General features: G+C 35.7%; 1 protein-coding gene across 7 annotated transcripts in view; it reads left to right on the forward strand.

The window, feature by feature from the left end:
- The window catches only part of LOC121417243 (dynamin-binding protein-like), a 72,150-nt gene that overhangs the window by 26,980 nt on the left and 20,687 nt on the right, over window positions 1–24,483 (forward strand). For 6 of the 7 annotated variants that reach the window (XM_041610883.1, XM_041610879.1, XM_041610884.1 and 3 more), the window contains exons 6-18: window positions 900–1,043; window positions 5,035–5,121; window positions 5,820–5,896; window positions 7,434–7,575; window positions 8,505–8,668; window positions 11,845–11,925; window positions 14,731–14,851; window positions 15,900–15,991; window positions 18,718–18,773; window positions 19,824–19,917; window positions 20,997–21,102; window positions 21,722–21,852; window positions 23,284–23,388. In XM_041610883.1, coding sequence (XP_041466817.1) covers window positions 900–1,043; window positions 5,035–5,121; window positions 5,820–5,896; window positions 7,434–7,575; window positions 8,505–8,668; window positions 11,845–11,925; window positions 14,731–14,851; window positions 15,900–15,991; window positions 18,718–18,773; window positions 19,824–19,917; window positions 20,997–21,102; window positions 21,722–21,852; window positions 23,284–23,388 — 1,400 coding nt within the window. The remainder of the gene's footprint in view (window positions 1–899; window positions 1,044–5,034; window positions 5,122–5,819; window positions 5,897–7,433; window positions 7,576–8,504; window positions 8,669–11,844; window positions 11,926–14,730; window positions 14,852–15,899; window positions 15,992–18,717; window positions 18,774–19,823; window positions 19,918–20,996; window positions 21,103–21,721; window positions 21,853–23,283; window positions 23,389–24,483) is intronic. The other variant, XM_041610882.1, reaches the window with a different exon arrangement.

A 24,483-nucleotide genomic window follows, 5' to 3' on the forward strand; every position in this document is an offset into this window, starting at 1 on the left:
ATTAAAGTGTATGCAAAATTTATTCCTAAATTACAAAAAAAAAAATTTCTCCTTCACTTGTTGATCAATTTCAATTTTGTTTGCTTTTTATGATACTCTAGGTAGGAATACAAAACTCCTACACAGAATTTTGAAACTCATTAAATATGCTAATTCATGCATATTTTTCAAAACTCACAAAAATGCTTATTGATGTGTTGACCGAGTTTGATTTTTTTTGTTCCATCTGAGAGCTACATGATGTTCACCATGGTACTACACAGAATTTAGAAATGTTAACTAGTTATGCCGATTTGTACAAAATTTATTCATAAATTACAAAAAATGCCTTTTCTCCTTCATTTGTTGATCAATTTCAATTTTGTTTGCTTTTTATGATAGCTCTAGGTCGGAATACAAAACTCCTCATTAAATATGCTAATTCATGCATATTTTTCAAAACTCGCAAAAATGCTTATTGATGTGTTGACCGAGTTTGATTTTTTTTCTTCCATCTGAGAGCTACATGAGGTTCACCATGGTACTACACAGAATTTAGAAATTTTGTCTAGTTATGCTGATTTATACAAAATTCATTCATAAATCACAAGAATTGCTTCTTCTCTGTCGTTTCTTCAGTTTCAATTCTGTTTCCTCAATTAATGTCACCAATATAATTCAGTACAGTGTCAACTGGGCTGAAATCAAGAATTGTGTTAAATTTTGTTGCAAGATGCCGGATGAGCACCACATCATTAATGTTCTAGATAAAGTAAAAATCTAGTTTTATACCAATATATTTCTTTTAATTAGTTGTGTATAAAACAAAACATATTATTACTTTATCCACCTTGTGGTCAAAATATTATTATTATCAGTGTCTCGTAAAGTGATCTGTTATTATTTTTACCTTTTTGCAGTTCTTCAGCAACATTCCTCTACGAGTAAAGGTCCGTCTGGCCAGGCTGCAGTAGGTGATCTTCTAGGAATTGGTGGGGTAGAGGAGACAGCGCCCTCTCAGTCCAAACCCAGTAGACCAGCTCCAGCTAGGCCAGCAATGCCAGGTAAATATCAATATGAATATTGAATGAACTCTCACACCAGGAACCCATCTTACAAAGAGTTGCGATTGATCCGATCGATCGCAACTATGGACGGCCAGCAATGTCAACATCTGTTATGCATTTTTGTTCAAAAATATTTTCTAGCTATGATGTATGTTCGTGCATTCATCGTTGTCTTGAAAATTCTCTGTGCTTCTCTTTGTTTACTAAGGACATTGTGCACTTTTCTTGTAGAAAAAATTATGACACTGACGGCTTTCCATAGAGTAACAGTTGATTGGATCAATCGTAACTGTAAGACGGGGCCCAGGAACCAATTTTGCAATGAGTTACGATTGATCCGATCAATTGTGGCATAATTTTTCTACAGGAGATTGGCCCAATGTCCTTGGTATACAAAGAGAAGCACAGTGAATTTTCAAGAAAACAATGAATGCATGAATACTTCATAGTATAGAAAATATTTGGAACAAACATGCATAATACATGTTGACGTTGCAGGCCGTCCATAGTTGCGATTGATTGGATCAATAGTAATTCTTTGTTAGACGGGGCCCAGGAATCCATCTTACAAAGAGTTGTGATTGATCCGATCACACACAACTATGGGCGGCCAGCAATGTCAACATTTGAACTGCATGTTTGCTCAAAATGCTGTACATATATGCATACCTAGAAATGATGTATACACTGTATGCATACCTTCATCATTCTCTTGAGAAAAAATAATTGTAATTCTCTTTGTGTACTAAGGACATTGTGCAAATTTCCTGGAGAAAAAAAATGATGGCGTGGATGGATCTCCATGCAGTTGAGATTGATTGGATCATTCGTAACTCTTTGTAAGACGGGGCCCAGGGGCCCATAGCACAGACCTTAGCAATGATTGTAGAACATTTCTGTATGATTGATCACATTGACTACAATGTACAATCATTTGTGAAAATCAAGCATGCAATTAATGGCTAACGTTTGTGTTACAGGAGCCTGGGCTCGGTCTGGGCTCGGTCTATAAAGAGTTGTAATTGATCTGATCAATCTTAATTTTATGGAAAGCCATTGATGTCATAATTATTTTTTTCTGAGAATTTGTACAATGTCCCTTGTAAACAAAGAGAATCACGTTGACTGTATTTTTAAGAAAGCGATAAATGTACAAATTCACAGTGATGCTCTAAAGTTAGTGTACCCACCAGAAAATGCACTCCTTACGCCGAGTGATGAATGTAGACAACAGCAGCATCCAGCAAGCCAAAAGAAACAAACTTTAAAGAATGTAATAATGTATCACCTAACTTCACAATTGAATATCCAAAAGATAGCAGAACTTGACTTTTTTTAATTTTATAATTCATTTTCTAGTGGGGTGTTAACTCTAGAAAAACACTCAGTTTAGATGTTGACATTGCTTGATTTCCATAGTGGTGGTTGATTTGATCAATCTCATGTATATTAACCTGTTTCATATGGATTTACGGGGCTTGGTACAACCGATAATTTCGCACCAACTCATAAAGCTTTTCTACTAATCACATAATGTCGCAGTGGTATTCGCTTCATATAAAGATATAACGTGTTTTCACTGATTAATTTGTGCAAGCTCTGTCATCTGAACGTTTTGAAGAACGTGTTTGGTGGGACAGGTGCGAATGCAGGGGAGGGGGTCAGTATCGAAATCATTGTCAGGAGAAGGGGTGGACTTTGAAAAACGGTAATGTGTGGATAAGTGAAACGCAAGTATACGCATATCATCATTCATCTGTGCATATCGCTTTACATGCAATTCAACTTATTTTGCAGGTGAGTAATGTCATCTAGCTGAAAATTGAATACATATTTAGTTACATTTCATTGTTGTTCATGACATTTTAATGAAGAAATCACATTTTGTATTGTTACTTGGAATGTGCCATCAATATATACTGGCAAAAACTGCTCAGAATGTTCATTGCTTTGGTCTATATGCATCAAATATAAAAAAATTTGAGCTCGCACTTCGCGCTTTCATTATCTATTAAGGCAATGTGAGAAAGCCTATCTTGTTTGTAAGAATAAAGCTAATTATAAAATGCACTTGAAAATTTAGTCTTTAGTTGAGACTACTCCCTTTATAAACCAACAGCAAAAATTGGCTTTTAGCGGCTCATCAGGGAAACATGAATGAAAACATTCTGCGCCCAATCCCCTTTTGGCCAAATCCCTCTTTATATACTGTATTAGAAACAAGAACATGTGTGCTCTGACCCTGGACTTTAGCAGGGACCTAAAAGTTAGATCCAGCGCCCTAGTCGCACTTCACACTCCATTTTGTGAAACATACAAAACTAAATTTTAGTCCCCCTCTATCCCTTTTCCTTTGTCACCCAGCACCAGTTTTAAAATCCTGGTGCCATCACTGCTCGGAGGCTCTCATTATTTAGAAAGGAAACGAAAGCAGGTTGTCAATGCATTTAAAACATTGTAATGCCCGGTTATTTTCTTTTTATAGAAATACATGAACATATTTTTTTTTCTGTGAGGAGGGGATGTGATCATGTGAAGAAAAAATATAACGTGATATTTGATGATTTCGTGCACATTTTAGTGAAGTTTGTGATACTCTTCAGCAAGAGAAAAAGGTTTTCATATTTTTTCTGGGGGGGGGGGGATTAATTCTGCCCCTTCCCGCTACATACTGTACCAACATGTTATTCATTTATCACGTACCTCCCTCTCCCCCACGGGGGATTTGTATAGGACCCATCGCTTTCAAATTACATCTATTGTTCATTCAGTACATTCTGAGTTACAATCCGTAATGTAATTTCTTTCTTAAAATGTCATGAACAACAATGAAATATAATTTTTTTTAAAGTTACCACTCTTCATCATAATGAATTCAATACTGCCCCCCCCCCACATTCACGCCTGTCCCACCAAACACACTTTCAAAAACTTTCAGATGACAGAGCTTGAATGAATTACTGAGTAAAAACATCCTATCTGCAACTGGATTCTTGAATAAAGTACCGCTGCGACATTATGCTTTAGCGTCACTGTGACTTTATGCCAAAGTCATGCAAAGCGACATTATGCGTCACTGCGACATTATTGGTTGTAACAGGGCTTACCAATGATAAACAGTATTCTCAAGGAAAAGATGTTTGTTTGCCCTTTTTTTTCCTTCTTTGTGACTAATTCAAACATTTCTGTTTGAAGAAAAAATTTTCAAGCCAGTTTAGGCTGAAAAAAAAAAATATTTTTTCACACAAACAACAAGTATGGATATGCCACCTATGGCATGGTATGGGTTAAGATTATGTCTACTTTTCAAATCTTTTTTGCTTAAACTGTTATTAGCGATAAACTTTGATTTTTTAATGATAATTTGGCTCATAGTCTATCAAAGTTAGTGATTTAAGAAGCTTATCACGTACATGTATAATAATTATTGATAAGGAGTATTTATAAAGTGGGGGGGCCAGGTTACACAAAGGTTATATCAATCACTAAACGATAATAGCCAATCGTGATCACCGTGGCATGTGTAATTTATTCATAAACTAACCGGGAACCAATCAGAAATGTTCTTTCATATCTGCAATCCATTTCAAAGCGTTTGTGCTACTGGGGTCTTGGTCTAAAGTTCATCTGCCTCACTGCACATGTCTACAGTCTCTAGATTACTCAGGCATGTAATCTCTTCTAGCTACTGTGTGCATTGCATGTATACTCATCTGTTCTATTTCTACATGTACATGTAGTGCTTCATATGAAAGATGGTTATGCACGTACATGTACCTACACGAATTTGAGACTATTTGGATTGTGCTCTAATCCAATCTGTTTTGGATAAAACTTTACGTGCGTTCAACGCTTCCAACTAGTGAGCCTCTTTTCGCTGACAACTCTACCTTATAAGTTACTGAAACCCTTGCACCTTTTTGGCCCAGACTAAATTAGTGCATTGAATAACTGATTATTTGCTTCTTGACGCTTTTCTGTGTTCCAGCAAAGAAGCGAGTCCCGCCTGGTAGACCTGTTCCTCCGAGACTAGGGCCAGGTATGAAGACGGACCAAGATGGCACATCGGGAGCAGGTAAGATTTCAATTTCAATTCAATTTATTTATTAGGTAAAAATGACATGAGTAGATATATACATTGTAAAATGTGAGGATCAAACACCCTAGGAAAACCAGAGGCTTGAAAAGCAGGGGGATCCATGACAAATAAATTACAGTGATACAAATACAGCAAATAAATTACGGTAGGAATAAAATGCATAGGAAATAGCGATTGAAATAATACATGAAACAAGTTTCAATATTTACAAGTATGACAAAACAAGATAAAACAAAACATATCATAAGTGTGTGTTTAATTTTGGTTTAATTTAAAGGAATCACTTGTAAGTGGCAAAAAGATGCTGTTTAATTTTAGCTTTAAATGAGGTAACTGTGGTCATTCTTTTAAAGTAGTCTTTTAGACCCGGCCCATGCCCCCACCCACCCCCCCCCCCCCCCTTTTGAGAAGCAGAAATCAAATTTGTTTGTGCTTGTCAATTTTTATCTGTCTGAAATATCCTCAAATTTTGGGTCAATTCTTTTTTTTTAATTTTTTTTTTTAATCCTGGATCCGCCCCTGAGTGGAATACTCCAAGTTTCCAAGTTGAATATTGTTATTTGTTGTAAGTAGAAACTTTATACACTCAACCATCTTTTTGACTGAAAATCTGAAGAATATTTTATTGTAATTGGTTTTTGAGACGCTTTTTTGTGTTTTTCATTCCACCATAGTGAACGGGGAGGGGCACGCTGCCGAGGCTGTTGCCAATTTACAGAGCAAGATATCACAGCTCAAAGAAGAGATCGAGGTACGTTTCTTGTGTACGAAAATGGCCATTGAACGATTTAATGTTCTTTAAAGTGCTACTGGATATTCTTTGTACAAAAGTGCCTTATGGGGCATTGCAAGAAACTTGTGATCAAGTCTACATTCTGTCCCTAAATCAATCATCAGTAATTGATTCCTCATATGCTTCTGGAAACAAGGAGTGTAATCTGATTTGCTACGGTTAAAACTGATCTTTCAATTGTCAAATTGAGACAGAAAATTTGCAATTGATCGCAAGTACATGTATTTTCTTGCAACACCCCCTTAGAAATAGAATTCATTTTAACTTTTTTTTTATGTTTAGAACTTTGCAACCGATATGGATTCTCCCATGTTCAGTATATTAATAGTAATGATAATAACATCGATAATAATCTCATACATTCGTAATTCCGAAGGTTCGTTATTCTGAAGGTTCGTATTTCTGAAGGTTCGAAATTCCGAAGGTGCGTTAGTATGAAAACGAAATGAGGTTCGTAATTCGGAAGGTTCGTTAGTCCAAAAAACGAAGTGAGGTTCGTAATTCTGAAGGTTTGTTAATCCAAAAAAGAAATGAGGTTCGTTATTCCGAAGGTTCATTAGTCCAAAAACAAAATGATAAACTAACCTTATTTCGTTTTTAGACTAACGAACCTTCGGAACAACGAACCTTATTTCGTTTTCGGATTAACGAACCCTGGGAACAACAGACTTTATTTCGTTTTCGGTTTAACGAACCTTCGGAATAATGCCACAAATGTTAGGTTTAACGAACCCTTTTACGTTTTCGGATTAACGAACATCGAGGTATAGGCAATTTACGTGATTCGGAATTACAAAACCTTTGGAATAAAGAACCTTCATAATTACGAAGTGTAACCGATAATAGTATGACCATTCATATGGCACAATAATTCCAGCCCTCAGTTGAGAGTATCTTGCTCAAAAGAAAGTATGGCTGAAATTCAAACCCACAACCCTCTGTCTCAAAGTCCAAAGACTAATCCACTGGGCTACAATGCTCCTTGTAATCAGTTCTAGAATTTAATACATGTATGTTAAGGCCACCGCACACCTTTGGACTGCCCGCGATGGGATTTTGGAACAAATCTCATTTTTCTAATTTTCTGAGAATATGAATGGAACATATCATTTTATTACAGGTTGAAATTAATTGAAAGAATACTAAATATAACCATTTGAAAGATTGGAGTAAATTCCAAATAAGTTTCAAATCGTAGCCAATCGTACGACTGCTATGACGTCATAACAACTAGATATTAAATTTTCTTTTATTCTAAGAAGGCTGATAGCATAGTCACAGATTTTAACATAATGTATTTGTACAATGATTTCGAACATTACACAGTAAGATATTCCATGTCTCAATGTTAGCATCAAATTATACTACGTATTATTCAAAAATTGGGTCGCAGCAGTGTGTGGTCGCCATAATCCACTTGGCTACAATGCTCTTTATAATAAGTTCTAGAATTGAATAGGCATTGATATTTTATTGGTTTCTTTTGTTCGTACAGACCCAGAGACTTCAAAAATCCAATCTAGTAAGAGAGTGTGCATTCGTTACTGTGGAGAAGGATAAAGCTGAACTACAGCAACAGATAGCTGATGAAGAACTAGCCATTTTGGAAAAAGAGAAGCAAGTCAAATCTTTACAAGGTATAGAACACTGGTGAACAGATTATGGGGGCTATGGACCCCCTGCCTCCCCCCCAAAAAAAAATAGGATCAAGGAAGAAAGGGATGAAAGGTCAAAAGTGTTAAATGTCATACTATTTTCTAAGTATTTGTGTATTATTCTACCACAAAATTTGATTCTTGTATTAAAAAGGCAAAAATTTTGCTCCTGTAAAGCAAATGTGACCGAGGTATCAATCAGAGCTCCCGGGGGGGCCACTTACATTGACAAGTGGATACCATGTGCAACCAAAAAAACACATTAAAAGGATGTCTTTTTCAAGATTGGGCACGTTACGTACTTAACGAAATAAGGGTGTCAAAAACACTAAAGTAATAAAAGAAGGGTATCTATTTCACAAGGAAATTTACGTGTTTAGGATCAAATTTGCGAGGGTATAAACAATCAAGACTAAAATATTTTATAAACAATGTGCTTTTTGCCCCAAGAGTCAACACTACGTGTTAGAGTTGGGCTGTATACTAAACCCATTGTAGGTAAAACCAACGACCGACGTCCGTGTTTGAAATATATCGCTGGACTTGTTTAGGGGTACAATTCAGGGAATACTTGCCAATAGTATCGTTTTGTTTCCAATACTTGTTAAGGGTAGGGTTTCACACGCCAATACTTGTAAAGGGGTGCATTTTCAGAATATGGAAAATTCGTGTTTAGGTTGCTTTTTGAGATCTCATGGTCGCGCATCATGGTATCCACTCGTGAATGGAAGTGCCCCCCCCCCTCTCCCCTGGGTCAGAGCTTCGGAAAATAAGGAGAAAACAAGGATTTAAGTTCAGATTTCACTCAGGCATAAGATAGGCACACTGTGCTATCCAATGAAACTTCCAAGCAGTCCGTGAAATATACGGACCAGTGAGTTTACTTAGTATTCCTACTTGATTTTTTTTAGATCAACTTTCAGAGCTGATGCCCGAGCCGCCTCCCGCGCCCAAAATGACACCGGCCGATTTCAGAGAGAAGGTGGTGAAAGAATTACTGAAGACGGAGGATGATTATGTGAGGGATATCAAACTCTGTCAAGAAGGATTTATGACTGTCTTACAAGAAAATCAGGTAAGACACAGAGAGAGGGAGAGAGAGAGAGAGAGAAGGGGAGGGGGGTGGACTTAGAAAGAGAAAATGAAATGATGCGAACTAGAGACAGAAAAAAAAACAGAAGGTTGTAAACGGGAAAAATAAAGAAAGAGAGATTGATTTATATTGAGAGCAAAAGATTAAAAGACATATATAGGAGAGGAAGAGAGATAATGATAAGGGGGGGTAGGTAGGAGAGATGTCCAAATCATCCTGGGTTTAGAATGACAGAGAAAATAAAATGATGCGAACTAGAGACAGAAAAAACCCCCAGAAGATTATAAAGGGGAAAAATAAAGAGAGATCGATTTACATTGAGAGCGAAAGATTAAAAGACATATAGGAGAGAAAGAGAGAGAGATAATGATAAGGGGGGGGGGTAGGTAGGAGTGATGTCCAATTTATCCTGGGTTTAGAATGACAGAGAAAAATGAAATGATGCGAAATAGAGACAGAAAAGATAAAGACAGAAGATTATAGAGAGAACCAAAGGCTGAAATAAGATTGACATTGAGAGCAAAATATTTATAGTGCGACATATAGGCCCGAATTCACAAAGGTGGTTTTGAAAACCAACGGTTGAATCCATGGTTTATGCAGATTTCTTGTATAAATTACGCTTCCAATGCTGATGCACGCTTTTGTCACAGTGCGCCAAATTGACGCCTGTTGCCATGGTTATCCACGGTCTTTTATTCATGAGTCCACTGTTTTTATTCATGCGTCCACTCTTCAAACAGTGGACTCATGAATAAAAAAGCGTATCTAACCATGGTAACAAGCGTCAATTTGGTGTACTGTGACAAAAGCGCGCATCAGGATTGGAATTTTTCATACACGCGCCCGATACGCGCTAAATTAAGCGTAATTTATATAGGAAATCTGCATAAACCATGGATTCAACCATGGGTTTTCAAAACCACCTTTGTGAATTGGGGCCAAAGAGATGGTTAGAGATAGTCAGGGATGAGAGGGAAAGAGAGACAGAGAGAGGTGAAAAGAAAGCACTCTTACATTGAGTTAATGTGTATAATTATTAGTCTGGCAGAGATTTTCCTTGTATTGTGGCATGAGTTTATTTTATTACCTTTTTGGATATACATGTACAATTGTATTTGCATGAAAAATTGTGATTTTATTTATTGTGTATATAAAATGCAGCAGTTTTATACATCAATTTGAGTATATTTATATTAGATATACATTGCACGGTGACCTTCCCCTATTCATATTTTATAAACATATAGTTGGAGAGTAAATGCCATAGAGCAGAATGTATTAGAATGAAATTAAGTGATTTTCCTTGTTTATTGTAATGCAGTTTGTTTATTGTATCATTGTTCGCATGTTATTCAGTTTTGTTACCTGTATGTATATAGGTATGTACATCTACATAGATATGCTAAAGCATGTTTTTTTTGTTTTATATTGCTTTACATGTAATGGGTATATAATAGTCCCTACATGTATGCCTTTATGCGCAGTGTGCTGAGAATGAAGAACTGTAACCCCATATTATCCTGACTAATTGTGAAATTATATTGTAATGCTTTTGAAATCAATGAAAGTGCTTTGTGCAAGTATTGGCAATTATGAAATTTCTGTTACGCAATAAAAGGTGTTGCTATTCCAAAGTTTGCATTAAACTTTTGATAATATTTACTTTGTGAATTAAATTTGATTGTGACACCATTTCCTAATTTCTGATTTATTATCAACAATTCTTAAAATGAAGTCATTCAAAGCACGCCCAACCATTCGAGGAAGATCAAAAGTCTAGTAATTTGACCCCCCCCCCAAAAAAAAGAATTGACTGAACAAAGAGCAAGCATGCAAAGTCAAACATGGCACTTGAGACAGTTCTTTTTAAGTTTTGCAGATATATATTCAATTCTATTTCCAAGTATAAACTTAGAGAATTGAAATGTACCTCTATGCTTTGTAGAAAATTTTGATACAATGTCTCACAATGTTCCAATGAAATTGGAACTTTAGTGCGCAAAATTTCAGGATTTAATGAAATTCTTGCACACTGCAACTGCTTCAAAATTCAGTGCAAGTAAAGCCATGTTCATCAAATTTAAACACAACTCACATGTTTACATGTGTATGTCGAATTGTCAATCAATCGTGTTCTGCTTAAACTCGATAATTTTGCTTATACTTACATGTATAAACACAGCATATTTCAATATGTCTGCCAAATTTTGAAAGTCCTGGGCCCCGTTGTACAAAGAGTTACGATTGTTCCAATCAATCGCAACTATGGAAAGCCTTCAAAGTCAACATATGAAATGCATGTTTGTTCCAAAAAAATTCTAGATATGAATCCATATCCATAAATTCATTGATTTTTTGACAATTTGGAGTGTTCTCCTTTGATTAGAAGGACATTTTGCAAATTTCCTGTAGAAAAAATTATGACACTGATGGATTTCCATAGAGTTACGATTGATCAGATCAATCATAACTCTTTGTGCAACAGGGCCCTGATATAGTTCTCAGCATACTGCATGTAAAGGGGAATCCAACCCAAATAAAAACTTGTTTATAAGGGAAAGAAAAATCAGACAAGTTGAAAGGTGAAAGTTTGAACAATAGCGGGCAAACAACAAGAAAGATATGAATGTTAAAAGTTGTAAATATTGGCAATCACTATACCCATTGAGACTTCAAATGGGATGCCATAGTGATGTAAGGCAAGGACTACTCTTCCATGTACTCCAATACATATTATGGCTAAAATGTCATTTTTCCCAAAAGTTTCATTTCAAATTATATTTTTCTTTCATGAGGACATAAAACAATATACTACCTGGGTTATATTTAGATTACCACCCCAGGGGAATGATTACTTAGGAAAAAGCCGCAAATCCCTGATAATAAAGTACATGGCCTATGGGAAAGTTGTCCTTGCCCCTTGTCATAATACTGTACCGAGTTGCTAATTTGAAATCTACATAATATTAGTGATCTCAATTTTAAAGCAGCTCTAACTTTCTTATTGCTTGTCCGATTTCTTTCACCATTCTGTTTTAATTGATTTTTCTCCTTCCCAAAACAACATTTTACGGCCAAGGCTGGATTCCCCTTTAATTCCCTCACCATTGTCCCCCCAGTGTATTATTCCCTCCCCTTGTTTCGCTTTTGACCAGATGATTATCAGTGAGATTTTGATAGCGCAGGCCGAAGAAGAAATGGAAGAATTGGAACGGAGCGGAGAGAAGAAGAAAGCGGTCAGAATAAATGTCCCATATCTTTACAGGATGCTGTCCGAACTAACACTAACAAGCACTTATAATGGATTTTGAATATGCACTAACCAATTGACTCCATTCTGCATTTGAAGTTTAACAAAAGTTGTGCGAAAAATAGGAATAATCAGTTGGAGCTATCGTTATTTGGTGATGTAGGTAAAGGGGAAAACCGACTACCGATGTCCGTGACATAACATTGAAATATCGCTGTACTTGTTTAGGGGTCAAGTTCAGGGAATACTTGCCAAAAGTATCGTTTTGTTTCCAATACTTGTTAAGGGTAGGGTTTCAGACGCCAATACTTGTTAAGGGGTGCATTTTCAGAATATGGAAAATATGTGTTTAGGGTGCTTTTTGAGATCTCATGGTCACGCATGGTATCCACTCGTAAATGGAAGTGGCCCCCAGGGTCAGTCCAAAAGATGTTAGAAGATGGGAGTTGCTGCTACCCTGTTGGGATAGAGCCCCTTCGATCTGGCGCTGCACAGCGGCTGCCAGGCCCATGATTGATTGGGCAAAGCAAATTTTTGGAGTACATGTATTTCAAACAGTAAAATTTTGATTTTTTTTTTCATATTTTACCAAGGACTGCTCTTCAGATGCCCTTATGTTTGGCATAAAGAGCTGAAACATGGGAGAAAAAGAGCTGAACTGGCATTTTAGATGTAGTCCCATATACGCTTATCTGTGTGCAGTACGAATGATCTTTAAAGGAATCAAGTGAGCGACTACATGTCGGTATTCACTTGCTAGTTACTAGCTAAAACAGCATAACGGTCAGTTAAACTAAAATTTGTCTGATCAATCTTCATCTTTTTAAGAAAACGCTGTCCCCCAAATTTTCCTTAAAACTATATACTGAATCAAACATTTTTATAAAGCAATATCTGTGAGTAAGTTTTAAAAGAAAACCCTTTTTGTGCTAGACCTGTGACTTACACATAATTAACCTTTACACTTGCTATAAACCTTATATTTTTAGCCCGTTTGCTTTATTATTCTTAGCATTATTTATGCATACATGCTGCACTTTTAATGCATGCTTTATATTATATGTATGCATAGTACAATCCTGCACGCTCTACATGTACATGTACATTGGAAAACTCGATACTTTTGGACTAACATTAATTTTATCCAGTAGCGTACACATGATTTTTTTAAGAGGGGGGGTGTTCAAACTAAATAAATGTTGACAACAACAAAAAAAATGGCTTGACCACCAATTTTAGGTTTTTTCGTACTGCAAAAAAAAATAATTGAAAAGCAATAAAGTAAATAAAAAAAAGGTCTTATGGGGGGGGGGAGGGTTGGGTATTGAAAGAATTTAAGGGGGGGGGGTTGAACGATTGTAAACCCCTGTGTATGCTATTGATATTATCTCAAATATGTAATGCTTCTGCATAAATATTATTAATCTGCAGTTGATCCGATTTATGGTCTTTATACACAGATAGTACTAAAAAGCTTTCACTGTATTTAAACGTCAATTACTTGGATTGCATGAATTGACTTTGAACATGTCTGTAGGTGCATCATGTTTTTGTTTTCTCTCATTTGGTTTGGTTTTTAAGTATACTCTGCTTGTTTGCTGTGTATTTTTTCTTTATATTTCGTATTCTCCAAGTGGTTTGTTTTATTGTGTTAGTATTGTAGCGAATGCACTATTAACATTTCTAACCTTTTAATGACCATACATGTACATGTACCTATGATATGCATGTATGGTAAGTTCCCCCAAGTCTGTGCAGTCCCCCTTCTCTGTGCACACAAGTATCTGCGCGATTCTAGAAAAAAATAGATACGCAAAGACCAAAAACTTTACTATTGCAATACATAGACAGATATTCATTAAAAACTCTCACTCAAGATGGTAGAAAATATAGAATTTGGGCATTTCCTGTGACTACCTCAAAATGCAGCTTTTCTCATATGAACATTCCTGAATCGCATGCAAAGTGAATGGGTGCACAGACATGGGGCACCATTTTTTTGTTCAATTATAAAATGACTGGCCAAAGTTTTTTCAAAGGAAATAATTTCTTTCACATTTTTATGAGCTTATTGGCACACATACTCATAAGAAGATAGGGAACAGTATCAACTGAAAATTTTTGTGAAAGAAAAAGAAATGCATGTTAAATCTTAAGTTAAATAGTTGGTTGGTGCTCATACGTGGAGTAACCATGAATTGCTGATATCATGTGTTAGGGATGATCTTATACCCAACTTTTAAAGTTTCTACTAACCAAGATGTTTTACTTGTCCACTTTTGTAGACTTTGTCAAGGCAATTAATCAATCACACATTTCCCTTGTGCTGCTCAGTGTGTTTTTTTTTTTGCAGAAGCTGAAGTTATTTAATGAAAAGATATTTAAAGTGAATGGGATTCAACATTGTTGAGTCAATAAGAAACTAACAATATCACAATCATTTCTGCATGTATGTCATTTTTTATTTAGAGTATTTATACTGTACATATTGCAGTTAATCATTATTGTTACAAATTAGACATTCAATTCAATGAAAATAAAAGTGTTACAAGGTATGGAGAGATCTACTCATTGGCAAGAAGAAACAGCAATATAAAGTAAATAAAATGATAATACTGTCAAACAATTTACAAAACAGACAGAGTATCATGGAAGCAAAATCGTTCATGTATTTCATATATTTCCTATGCTGGTGGTCACTGCAATCAACGTTATTCTACTGCGATGAATGCCAAGCTTTGTGTTACAATCCCCTGTACATTATTTGCTTTATTTTCTCCTTTATAAACAGGCGAAAGGTCTGGAGCTGGATGTATTATTTGGTAACATGGAGCAGGTCATAGAGGTTGCAGAGAGCTTCCTCAAGGAGATTGAAGCTACGGCACAAAAGCCTGTTGAGGATCAGCTTTTTGGTGAGTCCTTGATGTCATGATCTTGTCGATGTATTGATATTGATGATTCTTACTGCCTCTTTTGTGATGGTCAGAGCAGGTTATGGAAATTCAGAGAGCTTCCTCAAGAAGATTGAAGCTACGCCCCAAAAACCTGTTAAGAATCAGCTCTTTGGTAAGTCAGTTATATCATGGTCTTGTCAATGTATTGATATTGATGATGCTTACTGCCTCTTTTGTGATGGTCGGAGCAGTTTATAGAAATCCAGAAGGCTTCCGTTACGAGATTGAAGCTGCAGCAGAAAGGATTGTTTCATTTGATGTTGGTGTCCAGAATATAATTTTGTTTGTGAGTGTAATGCATAGACCTTTTCTCTCCCCATCCTTGATGCATAAGTGTGTTGAACATTAAGTATTTTGTAGGGTTTAGTTTAGTGTGAAAGTTCTATGTATTTCTTAGATTGAAATAATGTCAATGACAAGGCTTATTAGTAAAACCTTATTCACTTTGTGTATGGATGTAATAGAACTCATGTCGTTTGGCATTACATCTCCCCCCAGGGAGGTGGGTGTTTCATAAAGCTGTTTGTAAGTTAAGAGCGACTTTAAGAACGGCTGGTGAACCTTTTCATACGCGCGTAATCATTGGCAACGAATATACCATTTACCACAATAAAGAATCACCAGTCGTTCTTAAAGTGACTCTTAACTTACGAACAGCATTATGAAAGGGCCCCAGGTCCAGGATTGCACACCCAGTAATTTGCTGTGCTTTAGAAGCATTTGTTTTAAGACATGTATCTACATGTTTATGTTATTATTATTTTAATATTTTTATTTGTTTTTATATTTATTTATTCTGTCTACCTTATGCAGGGTAGCCCTTTCAATAACAAGTATTATTTCGCTACAGACCATGTCTGTACAGATCAAAGCATTAAAGTGCACACTAGATTACAAAGTAAAGCTTAGCACAGCACATGATATATAGTACAAAATAAAAATAAATTAGATCCAAAATTCATGTATTATGGCAAAGTCTCATTCTTCTCTGTTGTTCTCTTTGCAGGTAAAATTTTCATGGATCAATCCCGTAGTCTTCATGAAGCTTACGCACAGTACTGTAGAAACCACGATGATGCTTCCGCTCTCCTAGAAAAGGTACGCTTCCAAGGGCCCCGTCTTACAAATAGTTACGATTGATTCCAATCAATCTCAACTCTGTGGAAATCCATCTATACCATAATGTTTTCCCCAGGAAATTTGCACTTTCTCCTAAGTAGTAAACAAACAGAATCACATTGAATCTTCAAGAGAACGATGAATGTATGAATACACATCATTTTTAGAAAATATTTTGAACAAGTTTACATTTCAGATGTTGACATAGCTGGCCATCCATAGTTGTGATTGATCAGGGTCCTGATTGATCCAATCGATCGGAACTATGGAAAGCCAGAAAAGTCAATGTGTAAAATGCATTTGTATTTAAAACAAATTCTACAGTGCGTATCAAAATAAAGTTTACACTTTGAAAAAGCCCTAGGAATTAAAAAATATATAACATGTGGGTAATTTTTTCACATATAATATTGGGTTTGGGTCTCATCTATCTAATGACAGTAAAAATTTTGACAGAATGTTACACTTGAGTGAGCACAGTAAATTTTTGTAAAGCTCGCAGAAATCTGTTTGTACAGAAATTCTCGTTTTCACGCTGTATAAAGGGGAAAGGGCGAAATCAAACTTACCCTGCGAAACATTTCTCATACATTTCCCTTGCACATTTGTCCCTTTATGCTGTCGGTGAAGGACAAAACAAGTAGGAGGGCACCTGACCTGGGCCGCATCTTCCAAAGATTTATACTCTATGGAAATCCATCAGTGTCATAATTTTCTCTACAGGAATTTTGCAAAATGTCCTATATACAGAGCTGCCAAGTAGTATGATTTTTCCGTATTTCATACGGAAATCAATTTAAAATACGGCAGTACGCTTTTTCATGATAAAATACGGGAAAAACAAATTAGAGAAGAAAAGGTATTCGCCTCACTATAGCGTCTGGGAGCTTCCGGGCGGAGATGAAAAAATGGCAGCCGTGTGTTGCTGCCCTCTACGTTCAATGAGTTATGCTTTCATCAAGGCTTTCCGATTAGAATTTTCAATATCCTGGCGAATCAATGTGGGTGACAAGTTCCGAGCGCACGCACGTAGTTTACTAGCGCAAAGCAGCAGCTCAAATCGCGATACAGTATTTTGCGACTGGTAAATACGTCTGTAAGGATGATGACGTCATCCAAGATGGCAACTTACGTTGACCGACGGAAGGATCGAAGATGACGATGTTTCGATCATAATTTGAAACGAATTAGCGGTAACTGCGGTCTAAGGTACGATATTTCTGAATTTCATACATTTTTCCGTAAATATGGATGCAATTTCTTTTTCATAATGTGACATTTTATGATTTTATGTGCAAAAAACGATCGGAAAAAAATCAGGTTTCCGTCAAATGTTAGATCTGACGTTACTGCTAATACGTTGTCTGTACGTACGGGCCTCCAAATTCTTCAGTCTATGTATTGGTGAGTGAGCCAACGCAGTTCAGTGGAACAACCAAAATCTAGAGTGAAGCTTTCGATCTCGTGTGCGACGGTGTGGGGCGCAAAATAATTTAAGAAGTGATCAAACTTTGCCATTATGGATGCATATTTATCTCATGGTAAAAATACGTTTTTTGGGGTCAAAATACTGATTTTGGGGGATAAGAATACTGAAAATGCAAAATACAACTTGGCAGCTCTGTCTATAAAGAAAGGAGATCACACCAAATTGTCAAGAAATCAATGAATTTATGGATATACATTCATATCTAGAAATTTTTTTGAACAAACATGTATTTTATTTTGACTTTGCTGGCTTTCCATAGTTGCAATTGATCGGATCAATCACACTTCATTGTAAGACAGGCCCCAGGCCTCATCGTTCAGAGCCAAGAATTCCAGTGAGGGACTGAAATTGAAATTAAAACTTTAACCACAATCTTCATAAAAAACATACAAATTAAGAAGTATTAATATTTTCAATAAAATACATTATAACAAAAGTGAGTATACATGTATTTTAGAAAGTTGGAAGGATCACTGAAAAGTTACAAGGAACCTATAAATTAGTGATCCTGAAATTAACACAAAACAACACAATTTAAAAAACAAATGCTGAACTTAAGGAAATACAGAACAACAAAAATAACAAAAGTATACAATTGTATTTATATCAGTATTACTATTAGTATTAGACTTTCTGCGTATAATGTATTTTTAAATGTCTTTTAAAGCTTTGAAGTATTTTGCACTGCTTGATATTTTGAGGGATCTTATTCCAAATAATGGGACCCCTACATAAAATTATGTCGCTTGAGAAAGACTAATGGCCATATATTGCACGAGGATGCCAAGTTGTACTCCCAAGTTCTATTTGTTGAATTTGTTTATATCTTTAGTTGTCAATGTATACAAAAGAACTGTTGCAGGATTAGTGCAATGAGCATTATAATAAAATAAAACTTTTATTATTATAATTATTCCATCAAGTTGTTTTAAGGTTTGTTGGGTTCAGAAGATGGAGGAATTTGTTCGCACGTGTAGAGTATTGTGGATCTAAACCAAAGTCTTATTTTTTTTAACAGTATTAGTTATTGGCACTTTGACACTCATCCAAACTATCTCATTCTTTCTTTTCTTGTGCGCCTCGGAATATAATATAGAATAGAATCGAGATAGATGGCGCTTTATAAATGCCTATTATTATTATCATCATTATTGTTGTGGATGAATGTACGAGTTGTGTAATCATTAATATATGTATTTTCTTATTGTTTGTGCAGTATGAAGAAAATCCAGAAGTGCAGGAGTATATCAACCAAGGTCTAGAACTAGTCAGGTAAGTTTACTCCCGAGGGAGTGGAAAAAATAGGTATTTATAATAATTTTGATGTATTATTATAAAACGGGAATCATGCATAAGGAATTACTGATGCATGGACAACCATGCATCCTGTAAATTTGCCATGCTTCCGGTGATTACTTGTGCATGGTTGTAAAAAACTTTATTTTTCACCAAAAATTCATCCATTATATAACACAAATGATGCAAAGGTTTGTTCGCGCATCTGTAAGACTGATGACAGTCTAAACCCACTCGGCTGCCCCACTGTAGATTTTAATAGTTCCATAGTTCATTTATGCTCACAAAACCTGCCGATGCACTCACATATGTGCATCATCTGTATACTAATAATGTATTATCCGACATGACCTTTGACCTTATCGAGAAGTGCTGGACTATACAAACAAAGGTCTAGAATAGTCAGGTAGGTTCAAGTTCAAGTTTATTCAAACCAATCAAAACAAGAGACATATTACATAGTTTAAGAAGAAATGAGAATACATGATAGGTTTGGGACCACATAGAAGCAGAGCTTGTGAGAGGGACCCCTGATACAGTACATTACAGCAAGAATGAGATGAAAAATATATACAATGATAATCTAGAGAATAAATAAGAAAAATACCTACAAAAATCCACACACACACATGCACACATATGGTTTGTCAAGATTCAATTAAAGACACTTTGTAATCTTTCAAATAAATATTTTCGACATGAATTTTTAAATATGGGCAGTGTCTCCTCAGTAAACCTACCTGATGGAACAGAAGGAGAAAATGGATGCTTAATGCCAAGCTATGAGCAGCTGTCAAGGTAAACAATTTATGCTTCAATTTACAGCTGTTTACCTTGACAGCAAATCACAGATCGTTGCTTAGCGTCTATTGTCTCTTTTGGTTCATTATTAAGGATGTTTCGCTCTAGCGCTCTGGTCGTTCGTGCGATTTTACTCCAATTAGTGCGTGTCGAAAAGCTTCAGTATGTTTTTTTACAAAAATGGTGGATGGATTTCCCACTTAACTTATCCGTTTTTTTTTTCAGACAAAGTACCAATTGTTGGGATCTTGCTTCATTTCTCATCAAACCAGTTCAAAGAATACTCAAATATCATCTACTCATTGCTGAGCTTTATAAGGTAGGAATCATTTGAATTTTCAGTTCCTTAATTTTCACGACTTATCTGTTGATAATTACTTCAAATGATGTCTTTCTATCATTATAATAAATGTGACCTAAACCACCAATAAGGTGCCAGGTAAGGTTCTTTGTCAATAGCAAAAATAGTAATTTAGTCTTCAAAATCCCCAAAATAAAAACATAGCTTATCCAAAAGAGCCATTCTTCTTCTTCTTCATACTGTGAAATCTCATGCTTGAGTGAACCCCAAACTTCAAACCTTGTTTTCTCCTTATTTTTTAAGCTCTTGCTGAATTTCCTCTGTGTGTGTGTGTATTTGAGTTTTGTCAGACGTGTATCAATCAGATATGATTATTTACCTTTAACGTCACCATCCGAGACCGGGGCTCGAACATCGAACTTCTACATCAATTTGTAACTTTCCCCACCTAGCTTGGGTTACAGGGGCACGCCACAACACCCTCTGGATTCAATCGAGTACTTTTAATGGTTATTGTCGGTCAATTTACATACATGTATATCATTTTAATGCTCAGGAAAAGAATTTTCAAGCTCGATAAAAATCTCAATATTCATTTTGGTCGACTTATTGTTGGTTTGGGAATGGCAGGTTACAAATGTGAACATTTTCCAAATGTATTGTTTTGTTGTGAATGTACAGTTAATTTTACCATCTTATTCATTGAAATCGAAATGTACCTCAGCCTACGTGCTAGCATTATCAGTGAATGATTAAACCATACTTCTTTTATACCAATTTCTTAACCAGTTTTTGTTAGTAAAATTCGAGGGAATCTTCATGAAAATGGTTAATATATTGGACAGAGATTAAGATTTTGCCTGACGAAGTCTAGTAGATTGCAAACGAAAACGTCGCTTTCCTACTTCGTTAGATACATCGTGAGACAACTGGTCATTTCTTCTCCTCAGAGATTAAGATGTTTTTTTTTCAAAGATGACAAATGCAGTAACGATTTGATTTTTTTTGAGAATTGAATAAAAATGACTTGGATGGAATAGAGCTTTGAATTCGGAGAGTGTTGTAATTATTTTATTTTCTCTCTCTTTCTCTTTCAGTATACTGATGAAGACCACCAAGATAGATCGACCCTCAAGCTTGCTCTCACAACCATGACAGAGGTTGCCACGGATATCAATGAATTCAAGAGGAGAAAAGATTTAGGTAACAATGAATGATTCATTAAAGAGACCCAGATCATTCTCAACAACATGTTGATATGGATGGAGAGGGGCAGTTCCATAAAATAATCAACCTTTTTGTACGTCTGACCCCCCCCCCTCCATTTTTCTCAAGTTTTACTTCTTTTCATAAACTGACCAAGCCATGGTCCTTTGAGAACATTATGGACAGTCAAAGGTACAAGAAACCAGAGACAGGACATTTTATGAAGTCCCCTTATATAGGGGATTGTTACAAACATGTCTTATGGAATTGCCCATGGGAAAATATCAAGCTTACTGAAAATGACTTTAAAACCAGATAATAATGATAATAATAGCCAATTTTTATAGAGCGCTTTTCCCAGAATGGCTCAAAGTGCGTTACAGCATATTATTACCCCGGTCTTTGGATTCATTTCAATCCCACACAAAAAGTGCACAATTTCCACTCCCTGGGGAGCATTCAATGCATTTATCGCAGCCTCATTTCTTGAATGCACTAGCACTGAAAAGCAGCTCCAGCTAATAATGATAACAATGAGCCTCGGAATCGATTGCTTCTAGATACATGTAGATGGCGCTATGAAATGCCCATTATTATCTTGTTTTTTTTTCTTTAGTATTGAAATACAGACATCGAGGTCAGGAGGCAATCACCGATAAACTAGGGAAGATTAATCTACATTCACTCCGAAAGAAATCCCAAAGGATTAACCAAAGATTTACACAGATGACCGGTCTCGGTACACAGGTATAGAATGATGAACTCTTACAAGGAGTTGCAATTGAACCGATCAATCGCTACTATGGAACGCCAGCAACATCAACATCTAAAATACATTTTTGTTCAAAATATTTTCTAGAAATGAATATATTCATACATTCACTGTTTTCTTGACAATTCAGTATGCTTCTCTTTGTTTTCAAAGGACATTGTGTTAATTTCTAAACGAAACACGATTATGACATTGATGGATTTTCATATACTGGAGATTGATCGGATCAATCGTAACTCTTTGTAAGGCGGGCCTTATTTTAGCTTAGACCCTGGTCTGAATTGTGGTCTAAGTATTTAAAGAGAAATGCCAGTAGTTGCAGTAAACGCTGATTTCATGAGAAAGTCTGTAAAACCAGGCTTAATTGTCAGAATATAATCGTGGATCTAGTTCTGGTACAGTTACATAAACTGAACTTTGTGAAATTTTGAAATCTACGCTGAAAAACGTTCACACTTAAGATCACCAACACAGATAGGCACACGTGGGACAGTGTATTACTATTGCTGAAGTAAAGACCCGACGGAAGTGACCGAATCCGCGCTTATTTTGCTTATTTCTCAACAATTACACAATTTCTCCCAGAATCCTTTGGCACATATTTTTTATTCATACAAACAGACACTTGAGTGGTCATTATATTAGATTCTGTAAAAAGTCATTTTGAGATCGTTACCAAAACTGGAATTTATCTTTAAAGTCAAATGTAGCACTAATCTGTTGAGAATTAGGTGATCAGTTTATCATTACATTTGGAAATCAAATCATTGAAAAAAATTCTCAGAATGAGGAACAACTACTTGCATGGAATCGTTGATATTGATTGTATGTTGAGCATCTTCACCATGGCTGTTACCATTGGATAGCAAAGTTACCATAATAGTGTCTTATATGCAATCGGGCCCTCGTGCATTTTCGTTGCTTTGAATATTGAAGAAAAGTACATATCTAACCTACATGTAGCATTCCATTAAATTTTATTTTTAGACTGATGTTATGTTGTTCTTCTCATGTTCTTGATGTCTCCTAAAATTATGGAAAGCCAAATGTGTACACATTTTTCTATTCATTATTTTTGTTATCTTCAGAATATTGATGAAGAGTAACATGGGGTGGGGCTATTATTCACTTTAAGTGATAGTTCTAGTTTATTATATTTTTCATAGTCTCGATGTCTAAAAAAATTATGGAAAGCCAAACGTGTACAAACATCTCTTTGTATTCATTACTTTTTGTTTTCTTCAGACTTTTGATGAAGAGTAATGGCATAGGGCGGAGTTATTAATCCACCTTCAGTGATATTTCAAGTTTATCATGTTTTTCATAGTCTCGATGTCTCCAAAAATTATGGAAAGCCAAACGTGTACAAACATCTCTTTGTATTCATTACTTTTTGTTTTCTTCAGACTATTGATGAAGAGTTTGACAAGGCTGAGAGGCGTTTCCATACCTTAGAGAAAACCATCAAAATCTTCGTCAAGGATGTCCATGCGTATCTAGAACAACTCAAGGTAACAAACACTTAGCCTTAAAAGATCCCCTCCTCAGCATTTTTTTGTTGAGGAGAATTGATTACATTGACAACCAATCACAGCTCGTTGTTTAGCGTCTATTGTCTCAGTTCTATGTATTGTTTTACTTTAGAGTTCTTGGCGTTCATGCAATTTTATTGCGATGGGTGCATGTCGAAAAGCTTCAGTATTTCCGTGTTTAAGGCTAGTTTACAGCATTTTTCGTGATAAATTTGTAACGTGATAGTGCCTTACCATTTTGTGACTTTATTCTTTCAAGTCTCACACAACTGTCGATACTGAATTTGCGACACTTGGGTCAGGGGTTTCAAAATTACGCAACATCAGCTGGTGAAAGTACATTTACTGTGTCAGCTTCAAGTAATTGAAATGATTTATCACTTTCATGAAACATGCTTTATCTCTAAAAATATTTACGTACATGTATATTCAGAAAAAACCTTAAAATCCCATCTTTTAGCATATATGTGACCTACCAACCCAAAACCAGGAATAAATCGATCAAAATGAATATTGAGATTTTTATTGAGCTTGAAAATGAATTTCCTAAGCTTTGAAATGATATATAATATGTTAAAATTGACCAACAATAACCATTACAAGCACTTGATTGAATGCAGAGGAAATTCAGCAAGAGCTTAAAAAATGAGGAGAAAACAAGGTTTGAAGTTTGGGGTTCACTCAAGCATGAGATGTGCATACTGCCTCACTGTGTACTCTCAGTGAAACTTTCAAGCAGTCTGAAAAAGTAGTGTCCAAGAAACTCTTGTATCTTTTCGTTTATTCAACTTCACAACTTCAAATTTTGACAGTATGAAGAAGAATGAATTACTCTTTCAGATAAGCTATTTTTCAAAATTTTGTATTTTGGAGACTAAATTACTATTTCGGCTATTTACAGAGAACCTTACGTGGCGACTTATTGGTGGTTTTGGGGTGGTAGGTCACATATGTAGTTTTAAAATCACATACATGTACTGTATATGATTGTACACAAACTCAATTTATTTGCTCCAGCGATAATTGCTCTGGCGATGATAGCTCTGATGGAAAATCTTCACATCCAAAACTAAC

This window comes from Lytechinus variegatus, chromosome 6 (assembly GCF_018143015.1).
Source record: "Lytechinus variegatus isolate NC3 chromosome 6, Lvar_3.0, whole genome shotgun sequence".
Lineage (NCBI taxonomy): Eukaryota > Metazoa > Echinodermata > Echinoidea > Temnopleuroida > Toxopneustidae > Lytechinus > Lytechinus variegatus.